The 13,795-nt window shown below is 39.1% G+C and overlaps 1 protein-coding gene across 2 annotated transcripts in view; it reads left to right on the forward strand.

The window, feature by feature from the left end:
• Positions 1 to 2,190: 2,190 nt before the first annotated feature.
• CHMP3 (charged multivesicular body protein 3) overlaps positions 2,191 to 13,795 on the forward strand; it is an 83,659-nt gene continuing 72,054 nt past the window's right edge. The window contains exon 1 of one of the 2 annotated variants that reach the window (XM_014792758.2): positions 2,191 to 2,355. In XM_014792758.2, the coding sequence (XP_014648244.1) occupies positions 2,311 to 2,355 (45 nt within the window). In that variant the 5' untranslated portion in view covers positions 2,191 to 2,310. The remainder of the gene's footprint in view (positions 2,356 to 13,795) is intronic. The other variant, XM_087436465.1, reaches the window with a different exon arrangement.

The raw sequence follows: 13,795 nt of genomic DNA on the forward strand, positions 1-13,795 counted from the left end.
TTCCATAGATCTCTCGTTTTCAAAGAGCTCCTTCACATTATCAAAGGAAGGAAGGGAGGGAGGGAGGGAAGAAGGAGGGAAGGAAGGAAGGAAGGAAGGGAGGGAGGAAGTAAGAGAGGGAGGGAGGAAGGAAAGAAGGAAGTAAAGCAATTCAGTGGAAAATGGGCAAAGAATATGAAAAGGCAATTCACAGAAGAAATTCAAATAGCCAACAAATATACAAAAAGATGATCATCTAGACTAATAATTACAGAAATGAAAATTACAAACAATATTTTATACCCTCGGATTGGCAAAAATGTAAAATATTGATAATATTCATTGTTAGAAAGGATTTAGGGAATAGGGTGTCTCATACACTGTTGGAATTCAAAACTGTGCAACCTGTATGAAGAACATTGGTAGTACTTTTAAAATTTAAACTGTGTCTATATTTTTTATTTAATAGGGAAAAATTGAAAACCACTGAACTTCTTACAATAGGGAAATGGTTAAACAAATTTTAGTACATTCCTACTATGGAATCCCTCAGCTATAGATACTAACATCAATGAAAATCTATGTAAATTTTTCTAAAAAGGAAATTGCAGAACAATATGTATAATATGATCCCAGTTAAATAAAAATACATAAAAGTATATTCTCCAACTATTAAATAGTTGGTATGAATATTATAATTATAAATAGTTGGTGTGAATTCTTTGAGACCTTTTCCCCTAAGGAAGTGAGAATGGGGGCTTTACTTTTTACAATGAACATGTACTGCTATTTTTCAAAAGAACTTTATTGGCGTATAATTGACATAAACTGCACATATTTAAAGTGTCCAATTTGTTTTGACATTGTATTTATTGGTGAAACTATCACCACAATCAAGATAATATCCATCACCCCCCAAAACTTCCTTTTGTCTCTTTGTAATCCCTCCTTCCTGCCTCTTTCCAAACCAATGCCTGTTCCCTAACTACCACTGATCTACTTTGTCACTACAGATTCATTTGCATTTTCTAGAATGTTATATAAATTAAATCATACAGTATGTACTCTTTTCTTTCTGACTTCTTTCAGTCAGCATAATTATTTTGAGAGTCATTCATTTTGTTAGATGTATCAAGTTTGTTCTTTTTTATTGCTGAGTAGTATTCCATTGTATGGATCTATCACAATTGGTTTATCCATTCACCTGTTGATGGATATTTGGATTATTTCCAGTTCTTGGCTATCATAAATCAAGATGCCATGAACATTTATGTACAAGTCTTTGTAAGAACACATGCCGCTTCTTCTCTTTGGTAAATAGCTAGCAGTGGAATGGCATAAGATAGGTGTATGTTTAGCATTTTAAGAAACTGCCACAAGGTTTTCAAAGTGGTTGTACCATTTTACATTCCCACCAGAGATGGGAGAATGGGGTTGAGGCACTAACTGAATGGTCTCTGCACCATCATGAGGTGAGGTAGTGACAGCAACCGTCAGCTCAATGTGTAGGTTCAATCAGAGATTGCCCGGCTAAAATGCGTCTAATCCTTTTTAGTCAGATTCCTTTGAGAATCTGATTAAGGTCATGGTCCATGTGAAGTGTAGGAAGACACACACGCACGCACACACGCACACACACACGCACGCGCGCACAAATGCCAGGTAGGACTCATCCACATGGGAAATAGCGACGGCCTGAACAAAAGCTGTGACGCTTGGGATGGAGAGGGCTGGAGTTCAAACATACTGAAAAGTTACAATTGTTGGGACTTGGTGAGAGGGAGCGAGAAGATGGTGCCCAGGGTTTAGTGACTAGTTGATGGTGGTAACAACAGAGGGGAGGAGTAGGTCTGGCGGGAGAAGCAAGCGGTCATTTCTGACTTGCTGCATGGGAGATGCCTACGGGACACCAGAGCAAAGCCGTTTGGAAAGGGGTTGTAAATACACTTTGGGTGGAGATACAGACATCCAACAACATCTACATTTAGAGGAAGTATCAGGTGCAGCTGTAATCTCCAAGTATAGTCAATAAATTCCTACCTTCCGGAGGAATCACTTCTACACCTCACGAAACAAACACCTGATCTGTCGCCTCGCTCAACAAAGCCCGCCCCAGAGCGTACACAACTGAGGCAATCTTGCTGACAAACCTCCGCGCGGCCCAATCCTGCGCAGGCGTTCGGCGCACGCGCACCAGCCGCACCGCAGCCGCTCCCTTCTCTGGGCGTCTGGACTCCTTTTCTCTTACGGGCCCCGCCCAGGCGGCTGCCCGTGACCTGCCTGGGCGCAGGGAACGGAAAGCCGGGAGAGGCAAGACCAGTTCAGATCGCCATGGGGCTGTTTGGAAAAACCCAGGAGAAGCCGCCCAAAGAGCTGGTAAGGGCAACGGCGGCGGCAAACGAGCGGGTGCATTTGCGAGGGGCGTATTGGAGTTGGTAACCGACCGGATACTCTTTCCCCTCCGGCTGGCCAGGTACCGCTCGGCCCCCATTTCCGGGGCCTCCCACTTGACCGAGGGGCCGGAGGAAGAGTCTCTAAGGAGACGGCTGTAGCGAAAGAGCCCCGGTCCCTCAGTACTCCACAAGGGAGCCGAGGGCTGGAGTAGGCGCTCCTCAGCCTCGGCACGGGCACGGAGGGAGCAACGCGGTCCTGGCCCCGACACCCCTTCCCCTGCGCGCGTTGGTACGTCCCGCCCGGAACCTCTTCTTGGCGCAGGCCCCGCCCCCTCACGCCCGGCTACGGCCGCCCGCCGGGCCTGCCCATGCCCCTGCCCTTCCCGGTGCGTTGTCCGCCCCGGACCCCGGCCCGACCGCGGAAAGGTCCGGACGCCTGCCGCTTCCCCACCGCTCCCGCTGTGTTGAGACGGAGGCCCTGTTTTCTCTTTACCCTGCCCTACCCCCTTATGTGGACCCTAGACACATTGATTATAGCAGGGACCCGACTCGGCAGAATGGTACCGAAGAGAACGGTGGACCTGGCTTCGAGTTCTGGATCTGCCTTTTAACTAAGATAGTGTCAGGATAACGTGTAGCGGTTGAGTGCCCTGCAGAGTCATTCTGCCTAAGTTTGAGTCCTGGTTCCCCACATATCCTTTGTGAGGTAGGGAAAGCTCATTTCTCTGTGCCTTAGTCTTGTCTTTCAAGTAGGAATGGTAATCGTATCAATTCAGAGTCGCTGAAGATGAAAGGATGTCAAGTTTTAGCTAGTAGTGCCAGTTAGGTTTAATTATATGTTTTACAACCTTGCTGCCCAAGTGCAGAACGGCAGCATCAGTCTCACCTGGGAGCTTGTTAGAACTGTCGGGCCCTAACCAAGACCTTTTGAGTTACTATTTGAATTCTGACAAGATCACTAGTGTTAAGTATGCGCGTTCAAGTTTGGGAAGCATTGCTTTACAACACTCAGGACGGACTTATCCATAATGGAAAAAACCCTAAAATCCTTCGTTTAATAAATGATCTTAGCTATTCAGCTCTGGCAGGAGTATTTTTATAACCAATGTTAGGCGTCATGAAATTGTTAGCACATAATATGTGTGTTAATGTTGATTATATTTGTTAGTCATAGGTCCTAGAACAGTAGTTAATAACCATTCCCTCAGGCAACTTACTCAATTTTACTCCCTGGTAAAATAAAAATTGTGGAGATTAAGTGTTATGAGTGTGTGACATTACTTTGCAAACTAGAGCATTATATAGATGCACGTTTTGTGAAATGTCTGTATTCTAAGATGCTGATTATTGTAGAAGTGTATTTTTGATGTCAGGGAAAGATTATTACTTTCAGTATTTGGCCTTAGCTTTGCCATTCATAAGAAAAGATTCTGGGAAAATGGTCTTATTACTATTTAAACTGATTTCTAGTATATGTATTACTTGTATAATACTTAGACTGTTTTTTTGATGAGGAAAATTGGCCCTGAGTTAACATCTGTTGCCAATCTTCTTCTTTTTGCTGAGGAAGATTGGCCCTGGGCTAACATCCATGCCCATCTATCTTCCTCTACTTTATATGGGGGATGCCTGCCACAGCATGGCCTGATAAGTGGTGCGTAGGTCCATGCCCGGGATCCGAACCTGCAAACCCCGGGTCGCCAAAGCGCAGGGTGCCAACTTAACCACTACGCCACTGGGCTGGCCCCCACTTAGACTATATTTAAATGATAATATAATTGCTAAGAACACGATGTCAGTATACTTTTCCAGTAGGGTAACCTACCTGGGAAAGTAAATTAACGCTGGGAAGTCACAGGGTTGATGCATGAGATTGGATTTTAAAATATGCCTGCCAGAGAGATGTTATAAAGATGAAAGAAACAGCCAAGGAATGTATCATCTAGAAGGTAAGATAAGCATTTCAAGAGCAAGTTTGGATTGGGTACCACATCTGCAGGTGTAGGAGTGCAGAGATTGGAGTGATCACCCTCAGACTGGGGTGATCAGAAATGATTTTGGCCTCCTCTATTATGTTTTCCACACACTTCCTGCGTTGAATTGGTCCTTGATGTTTCAGTAGGATTTTTAGTATTAGATTATTTAACTGGTGCTGAAGATGCCCTGCCCGAGATTTTCTTCAAGTTCCCCTTCACAGTGCTCCAAGCTACCCTTACAGTTCTGATTATATCTTGTTCTAATTTGTCAGGAGAGTGTCTCTCTTTTTGCCTTAGGTTCAGCTTCTACCAAGCTCTCTTTATACCTCATGATTTATGACCAAGGAAAGTGTTTTGTCACCTGCCACAGTTATTTAGCATTCAGTTTGTAATTCCAGAAAGTGCTGGTAAAGCAGGGATGGGAAATACTTTTTTCTCTGTAGAGCTGCTGACACACAGGTAAAGTATTGGGAGCCATATATGAATAAGAAGACAAGTAATAGACATCAAGCATTTTAGTTTTAGTTAATTTGGCATTTCTCTTAAGAGAGAGAAGGAGAAAAATTAAATGTTCAACTTTATAAAAGAAGCTAAGTAAAGGAAATAAAAAACAAGCAAGATAATGTTGGCAGAGAAGAGTTAGAAAAAGGAGAGAATTGACTAGATGCTGTAGTTTCAGCTCGGCATCTCTTGAGTTAGGATAAATTTATAGCATGCCTTCCACTGGAGACTGGAAGATGAGAGCATGTGGGTCCTAGTCCAAGCACAGGATAAACAGGGGCCAGGTGCAGCCATGCCACCATCATGGTTGTCATTTAGGCCGTGGTGACAGCTCAGGTCAAGCAAATGAGATATATTATGGTGATATTCCCAGAGCTCTGGTATATTATGCAACACAGAGTGCTAAATAAATGTTGAGTGATAAATGAGTACCAGAATAAGATTAAGTAAGGTTTAAAGTCAAGTAGTTGTAAGAGGAGCAGTGTTTCAAGGGATACTCCAGGGAAACATTAGATATATTTGGAACCTTACAGAGTAAAATCTTTGCCCCCAGGCAACTCAGACACTTTGATGGAGATATCTTAGTGGTGAAACTTGTTCTTAGTCCTAGTTAAGACTAGACTGGGCCTGCTGAGGGAACCTTGTAATCCATTTAGAAATCTGTGGCTATCTTGGGATAGCAATCAAGAGGACATGAGATTCTGCTGGAAAGAGATTCTTCTCTTGGACTTGAGGTTCTGCTGGAAAATTGTGCTGTCCTTACTTAGGGACTTCACTCATTTAGCCTTTGGGAAGAGGAGTCACCATCCAGGGCATGAGTTCTTAAATCAGATGACTAATGTGTGTCCTTAGACTGGGTCCATTCATGGTTTTGGGATGCTATCAGATAAGGGAAGAAAATGAGAAGGGGAGATGGAGAAAAAGATAGAGAAGGCTCCATTCGCTTAGCTCATACAACAGACATTTATTGTGATATTTTGGTGTGCATTGGCTTGGACACCAGGTTTACAAAAATAAGACACTGGATGACAACTTCAAAGACTACCAAGTTTACTGGGGGGAGACTGATATGTAAACAAATACATATATTTTAGAGTAAATAAGAGCAATAGAATATAAGTATGTACAAGATCTGTGATGTCACAGTGGAGGGAGTGATTAACTGTTCAGAGTGGGGAAGAGGACCTGATGAGGAAGAGTATCTGGGTCTTGTCACAAGAGGCGTTAGCCAGGTGGTTGGGTAGGATTGGGAAAGGAGAGGCATTTCAAACAAAGTAAACTGCATATGCAAGGTGGAGAATTGTGCAACATAGGTTGGAAGAACCAGAAAAAAGTTCAGAGTGGTTGGAGGATGAAATACTGTTATATCTGAGTGTGTTGCAGGAGGAGTGACGGCAGTGGTAAGATGTAAATTGGAGAGGTAGGTAAAGGGCAGATTGGTGAAGGCCTGTGTGTTACGCTTGCTAAGCATGGGAAGCATTCAAAAATAGTGGTTTGGAACAAGAATTGGAAGGAAGAGACTTAGGTATGGAGGCCAGTTAGTGGCCCAGATGAGAGATGATGCAGGTCTTAACTAAGAGTGGAAATGGGGCTAGAGAGTATAGGATGAGTTTTAGATATATTTAGGATAGATAGTCAGAATTTGCTGATCTACTGGATGTGGGATGAGAGTGCAAAGATGATTTTTAGGTTCTGTTTAACCTCACCCGTAATCAAACCTATCATCCTCCCTGACTGTTGGTGCTGTGAACTGAAATTAGGAAAATCCAGAAAGAGAGCAGATTTGATGGGATGGTAATGGTGGAGGGGAAGGAGCCACAGAGCTCAGTTTTGGACAGAATTCAGGAGATCAGGGAAGACATTGGAGAAAGGGTTATCCTGGGAAAATACTTTTCTTCTTTCTCTCCTCAGCAAAATTGTAAGCTTCTTGAGAGCAAGGATCATATTTTTCTTTTTCATCTGCTGGGCCAGCATGGTATTGAACTCCCCTGATAAGAGTTAGGTGCCTGTCGGATATTTGCTTGATGAGCAGAAGTAGAGATGGTGAGAGAAAACGCTAACACATTTGAAGTATAGCCTAATTGACCATCTTCTATATATCCATTTGACAGTGATCAGAATAGGCAAATTTTGACCTAAGTTCACTTACATTTGTTGCTTTTGGCTAATTTCTAGTTTTATGTATGTTTTATATGTTGAAAGATACGCAAAATCCTAGTTTACAGAGTTTGCCTTCAGGGAGAGGAGCTAGGTAGCTGAGGGTCAAAAGTGGGAGGGGAACTTATTCACTATATACCTGTTTTAGTCTCTTCCGGCTGCTATAACAAAATACTATAGACTGGGTACACAACAGAAGTTTATTTCTCACAGTTCTGGAGGCTGGGAAGTCAAAGATCAAGGCAGATTTGGTGTCTGGTGGGGACCCAGTTCCTAGTTCATAGACGGCCATCTTTTCACTGTGTCCTCACATGGCAGAAGGGGAGAATCAAGCTTTCTAGGGTCTGTTTTATAAAGGCACTAAACCCATTCATGAGAGCAGAGCCCTCACGACCTAATCACTTCCCAAAGGCCCCACCTTCAAATAACGTTAGGGATTAGGTTTCAACATAGGAATTTGGGAGGGACACAAACATTCTGTCTATAGCAGTGTGATTTGTATATCCTAGCCTGAGACCTGGAATCAGCCATTTCTCCAAGGATCACTGGTTTCTTCTAGTGGGAACGGTATTTAGAAACCAAAATTTAGGTGCTCATGGTGCTTATTGCTACTGGAGTGTTCTTGCTTCTAGGCCTTTTAATTGGATAGAACTAAGACATATATTCTTTAAAACATCATGGGGGTAATTAGATACTAGGTTGTTTTGAACCAACCCTCCTGCTGAAAATAACTAGAAGAGCTAGATAAAAAGTATAACTATTTGAAATCACTGAATGCTACCAAGGGAGTGAAGAGTTGCAGAATCAAGATCCCAGAGAAGAGGGAAGCTCAGTCACATGAGCCTAATCATTTGGGACTACTTGCCTTCCAAAGAGATCCTCTAATTCCTATGCAGTGGTTGAGAAACTGAGAATTTGAATAGAAATCTTGACAGACTCTGTGGTTAGGGGGTTCAAAAATTGGAGTCTCAAGGATAAGGGACTGAGGTAGATCCCCAGGGCTTGTGGTTCAGACTCTGAAAGGATACACCTTAGCAGTAATAGTGAGCTGGAAATAAACAGGCTTTCACAAATACTGAAGTCCAGTTTCAAATCATCTCTGTCCCTAATTGGATCCGTTAAGCTTAATTAAGAATCAGTTGCCAGTGCTCTTAGGATAGGTGTTTTTCAGAAGCAAATGTAAGTTTCTCTGGAAGAAGATATCATCCAGAGACAAATTATCCTGCATATTTTCATATATGATGTTTAGAATTCAATTTAAAAAAGGAAAAAAAGACATTGATTCATAGGAAATCTTTATATATTCTGGATACAAGTTTTTATATATTATGGATACCAAGTCTGTATGAGTGCTTTTTATTTACCACTTATTGGTTACAAATATCTTTTCCAAAATTGTGCCCTTTTTCCTTCCTTTAAGTGGTGTCTTACAGTGAGTAAAAGTTCTTAATTTCTATATAGATAAGAATATCAGTCTTTTCCTTTATACTTATTGATTTTTATGTCTTGTTTAAGAAATCTTTTCCTAATCTGAAATCATAAAAGTAATTTTTTAAAGTAACACAGTTTTGCATTCTGTGTTTGTCTTCAGTCCACCTGGAATTAATTTCAGTGAAGGATGGGAACAGAAATTCAATTATTTTGTTTTTCATTTGTCTCCACACTGTTTATGGAAAATGCTCTCTTATTTGTTTTAGTTTCTTGTGCCTAGTTTGCTTGGCATGTAGTAGACTGTCTATAAATGAATTTGAGTGAAGTATATATCCTTTTTTTTTTTTTTTTTTAGCTGAGGAAGATTCTCCCTCAGCCAACATCCACTGCCAATCTTCCTCTTTTTGTATGTGAGCTGCTGCCACCACATGGCCACTGACAGATAAGTGGTATAGGTCTGCGCCGGGGAACCGAACCCGGGCCACCAAAGCAGGGCGTGCCGAACTTAACCACTAGGCCACTGGGGCTGGCCCAGAATGAAGTATATATCTTGATAGTGTGAAACTCTCTGTAGATTCCTTATGGTTTTTACAGCATACTATCTAATTTACAAATTGACTTTTCTTTATACTGTACTCTTAGTGTTTGGTTTTATTTATCAATTATAACCGGTTCTCATTTATTGCTAAAATCCTATTGATGCTAAATAAATGTTTGTCAAATTTCTTTTTATCTGCTTTCAATTCCCTGTTGTTTATTGTGGTGATCTTGACAGTTATGAGACTTGTTTGATACATTGTCTTGAGCTCTTTGTCTTTGACTGTATGTTACCCTAACAGAACATTAGAATCACCTGGAAAGATTTTCGGTACTATATATCATTTGGGCTCTATTCCCAGCCCAATTAAATTGGTATTTTTTAAGTTGCCCATGTGGCTTCTATGTGCAATCAGGTTGAGAACCACTGGTCTGGAAATGGCTGGATAATTTTGGTTATTCCCATTTCTCTTAGGTAAGTTTTTATTTTGCAAAATCCCTTTTGATTTTGTAAGTTTAAAAAATTTTTTCTTTTTGAAAGATTTTATGAAACTTTTTCTCTTTGACATTTAAAAACATATAGGAAGTTCCTGTAGATTTTTGCTTAAGTATTAATCGTGGCTGAAATTTTATGCCCTTCTTTCACAACGTGTATTCCATGCAGTTAAATTCAGCAGTTATTAAGCATCTGCATTGTGCAAGGGCTTAGTGGATAAGAAAATGTCTTTGACCTTCTGGAGCTTATAATCTATGAGTAATTGTAAGTATAATGTGGTTTACAAAAGAAAGGAGGTATAGGGTTCTGTGTAATTATACTACAAGGGCGTTTAACCTATCCGAAGGGTCAAGGAAGACCTCCCTGAAGTAACATTTAAGCTGAGACTTGAACAAGTTCAGAGAAAATGTTCTTTATTTTCCTGACTATCGCTAACATTCGGGGAAAGAAATATTTTCTGGCGGTTGTGTGAAATTGTTCTATCAGCTAGTTGCCACCTTCTACATAGTTATTGCTCTATTTCATGCCTCGGTGGTTCTAATTATAGAAATACTTCACCAGTTATAAACATAAGGTAGAACTTATCATTTTAGGATGTTAATAAACTGGAGATTGAGCTTAACAGCATTATCCTGAAGATTTGAATTTAGGCCATTTAAAAGCAACTAATTTGCTTCAATTAATTGTGGGGAAAAAATATCTATTTCTTATATAATCAGTTGAGTATATTTGTGTGTGTTCTAATTCTGTTCTTTTCCATTGATCTATGTGTCTGTTCTTTGGCCAATACTACTTTTTCTTGAATACTGTAGCTTTATATTAAGTCTTGAAATTGGATAGTGGGGAATCCTCCAGCTTTGTGTTTCTTCACTTTCGTCAATGTTTTGTAGTTTTCCACATGTGTATCTTATACATATTATTAGATTTATACCTGGGTGTTTTATTTTTGTGCTTGGTGCTATTGTAAAATTTTTTTTTAATTTCAGATTCCAGTTGTTTATTACTAGTATGTTGAAAAGCAGTTAACTGTTGTATATTAACTTTCTATCCTACAACCTTGCTATACTTGCTTATTAGTTCCAGGGGATTTTTTTCTTTTGTTCTTTGGGGTTTTTTTAACAGAGAAAATCATGTCATCTGCAAAAAAGACAGTTTAATTGCTTTCTTCCCAATCTGTATATTTTCTTTTCTTGTCTTATTGTACTAGCTAGGACTTGTTACAATGTTGAATAAGCCTAGAGAGAGATGATATCTTTGCCTTATTCCCAATCTTAGGGGGATAGCTTCTAATTTCTTACCATTAATTATGGTATTACCTGTAGTTTTGGCTATTTTTTGGCAGATTTTTTAAAATTAAATTGAGGAAGTTTCCCTTTATTTAGGTTTGCTGAGGGTTTTTATTGTGAGTCTGTTGGATTTTGTCAAATGCTTTTTCTGTGTCGATTCATATGATTTTTTTATTTAGCCTGTTGATGTGGTGGAGTTACAGTGATTGATTTTTGAATGTTGAGCCAGCCTTGCATACCTGGACTAAATCCCAGTTGGTCATGGTTTATAATTCTTTTTATATATTTTTGTGTTTAATTTGCTGACATTTTATTGAGGATTTTTGCGTCTATGTTAATGAGAAATATAGGTCTATAGTTTTTCTTTCTTGTAATGTCTCTATCTGGTTTTGTTATTAGGATAATGCTGGCCTTATAGAATGAGTTAGGAAGTATTCCCTCTTAGATTTTCTCGAAGATTTTATAGAGAATTGTTATCATTTCTTCCTTAAATGTTTGGTAGAATTCACCACTGAAACCATCTGGGCCTGATGCTTTCTTTGTTGGAAGGTTATTGATTATTGATTCAGTTGCTTTAATATTGGTCTATTCAGATAATCTGTTTCTCCTTGTATGAGTTTTAGTAGTCGTTCAAGTAATTGGTCCATTTCATCTAAATTAACAAATTTGTGAGCATAGAGTTGTTCATAGTATTCCTTTATTATCCTTTTACTCTCCATGGAATCAGTAGTGATGACCCCTCTTGCATTTCTGATATTGGTAATTGTGTCTTCTCTGTTTTTTCTTGGTTAGGCTAGCTAGAGGCTTATCAATTTTATTGATCTTTTCAAAGAGCCAGATTTTGGCTTCATTGATTGTCTCTATTATATTCCTTTTTTTATTTCATTGATTTCTCAAATTTTTATTATTTTTTTTCTGCTTCTTTTAGGCTCTTCTTTTTCTAGTTTTCCAAGGTAGAATCTTAGATTATTGATTTAGATCTCTATTCTTTTCTAATATATACATTTAATGCTATAAATTTCCCTCTGAGCAATACTTTTGCTGCACCCTACACATTTTGGTAAATTGTATTTTATTTTCAGTTTTATTCAAAATATTTTAAAATTTCTCTTGAAACTTTTTCTTTAACCCGTGTGTTATTTAGATGTGTGTTGTTTAATCTCCAAATATTTGGATTTTCCTACTGTCTTTCTGTTACTGATTTCTAGTTTAATTCCATTGTGGTCTCAGAATATAGTTTGTATGGTTTCTGTTCTTTTAAATTTGTTAGAATGTTTGTTAAGGCCCGGAAAGGGGTCTGTCTTGAGGAGTATTCCATGTGAGCTTGAGAAGTATATGTATTCTGCTATTGTGGGACACAGTATTCTATAAATGTCAATTAGATCATGTTAATTGATAGTGCTGTTCAGATCAGCTATATCCTTACTGATTTTTTGCCTGTTCCATCTGTCATTTACCTAAAGAGAGGTGTTGAAGTCTCCAGCTATAATAGTGGATCTGTTCTTTTCCCATTTGAGTTCTATCAGTTTTTGCCTCATATATTTTGATGCTCTGTTATTAGGTGCGTGCACATTAAGGATTGTTATGTCTGTTTGTTGAATTGTGTATCATTATGTAATGATTATCTTTAGCTCTGATAAGTTTCCTTGTTCAGAAGTCTACTTTGTCTTAATATTGCTACTCTCCCTTTCTTCCTTCCTCCCTCCCTCCCTTCCTTCTTTGTTTCTTTCTTTACTTGTTTCTTTTTATTGAGGTAAAATTCATATAACGTAAAATGAACTACTTTACCTTTAACAGTTGAGTAGTATTTGGCACATTCATAACATTGTGCCGCCACCACCTTTATCTAGTTCCAAAACATTTTCATCACTCCAAAATAAAACCCCATGCCTTCTAAGCAGTTACTGCCCATTCTCTTCTCTGCCCAACACCTGGCAGCTACCAATCTGCTTTCCTCTTCTAGTATTTCTTATAAATGGATGATACAATATATGGCCTTTTATGTCTTCTTTGACATAAATGGTTTCTTTCATTTAGTATAATGTTTTCAAAGTTCATCTATGATGTAGCTGGTACTTGTTTCCTTTTTATAGCTGAATAATATTCCTTTGTATGTATGTAAACCGTAACTCATTTATCTATTCAGCCATTGATGGACATTTGAGTTGTTTCAACTTTTTAGCTATTGTGTATAGTGCTGCTATGATCATTCATGTACAAGTATTTGTTTGAGTACCTATTTTCAGTTCTTTTGGGTATATACCTAGGAGTAGAATTGTTGGGTCATATGCTAGTTCTTTATTTACCTTTTTTTTTTAATTGATGTTTTAATAGTTTATAACATTGTGAAATTTTGGGTTGTACATTTTTGTTTGTCTGTCACCATATGTATGTCTCCCTTCACCCCTTGTGCCCACTGCCTACCCCCATTACCCCTGGTAACCACAATACAGTTTTCTCTGTCCATGTGTTGGTTTATATTCCACGTATGAGTGAGATCATACAGTGTTTGTCTTTCTCTTTCTGGCTTACTTCACTTAACACAATACCCTCCAGGCCCATCCATGTTGCAAATGGGACGATTTTGTCTTTTTTTTTTTATGGCTGAGTAGTATTCCATTGTATATATATACCACATCTTCTTGATCCAGTCGTCAGTTGCGGGACACTTAGGTTGCTTCCACTTCTTGGCTGTAGTGAATAATGCTGCAATGAACATAGGGGTGCATAAGCATCTTTGGATTGTTGATTTCAGATTCGTTGGATAGATTCCCAGTAGTGGGATAGCTGGATCCTAGGGTATTTCTGTTTTTAATTCTTTGAGGAATCTCCATACCGTGTTCCATAAAGGCTGCACCAGTTTGCATTCCCACCAGCTGTGTATGTGGGTTCCTGTTTCTCCACATCCTCTCCAACATTCATTGTTTTTTGTCTTACTGATTATAGCCATTCTATTGGGCGTGAGGTGATATCTTAGTGTTGTTTTGATTTGCATTTCCCTGATGATTAGTGATGTTGAACATCTTTTCATATGCCTGT

This window comes from Ceratotherium simum, chromosome 11 (assembly GCF_057802395.1).
Source record: "Ceratotherium simum simum isolate JZ-2026a chromosome 11, ASM5780239v1, whole genome shotgun sequence".
NCBI classification, from domain to species: domain Eukaryota; kingdom Metazoa; phylum Chordata; class Mammalia; order Perissodactyla; family Rhinocerotidae; genus Ceratotherium; species Ceratotherium simum.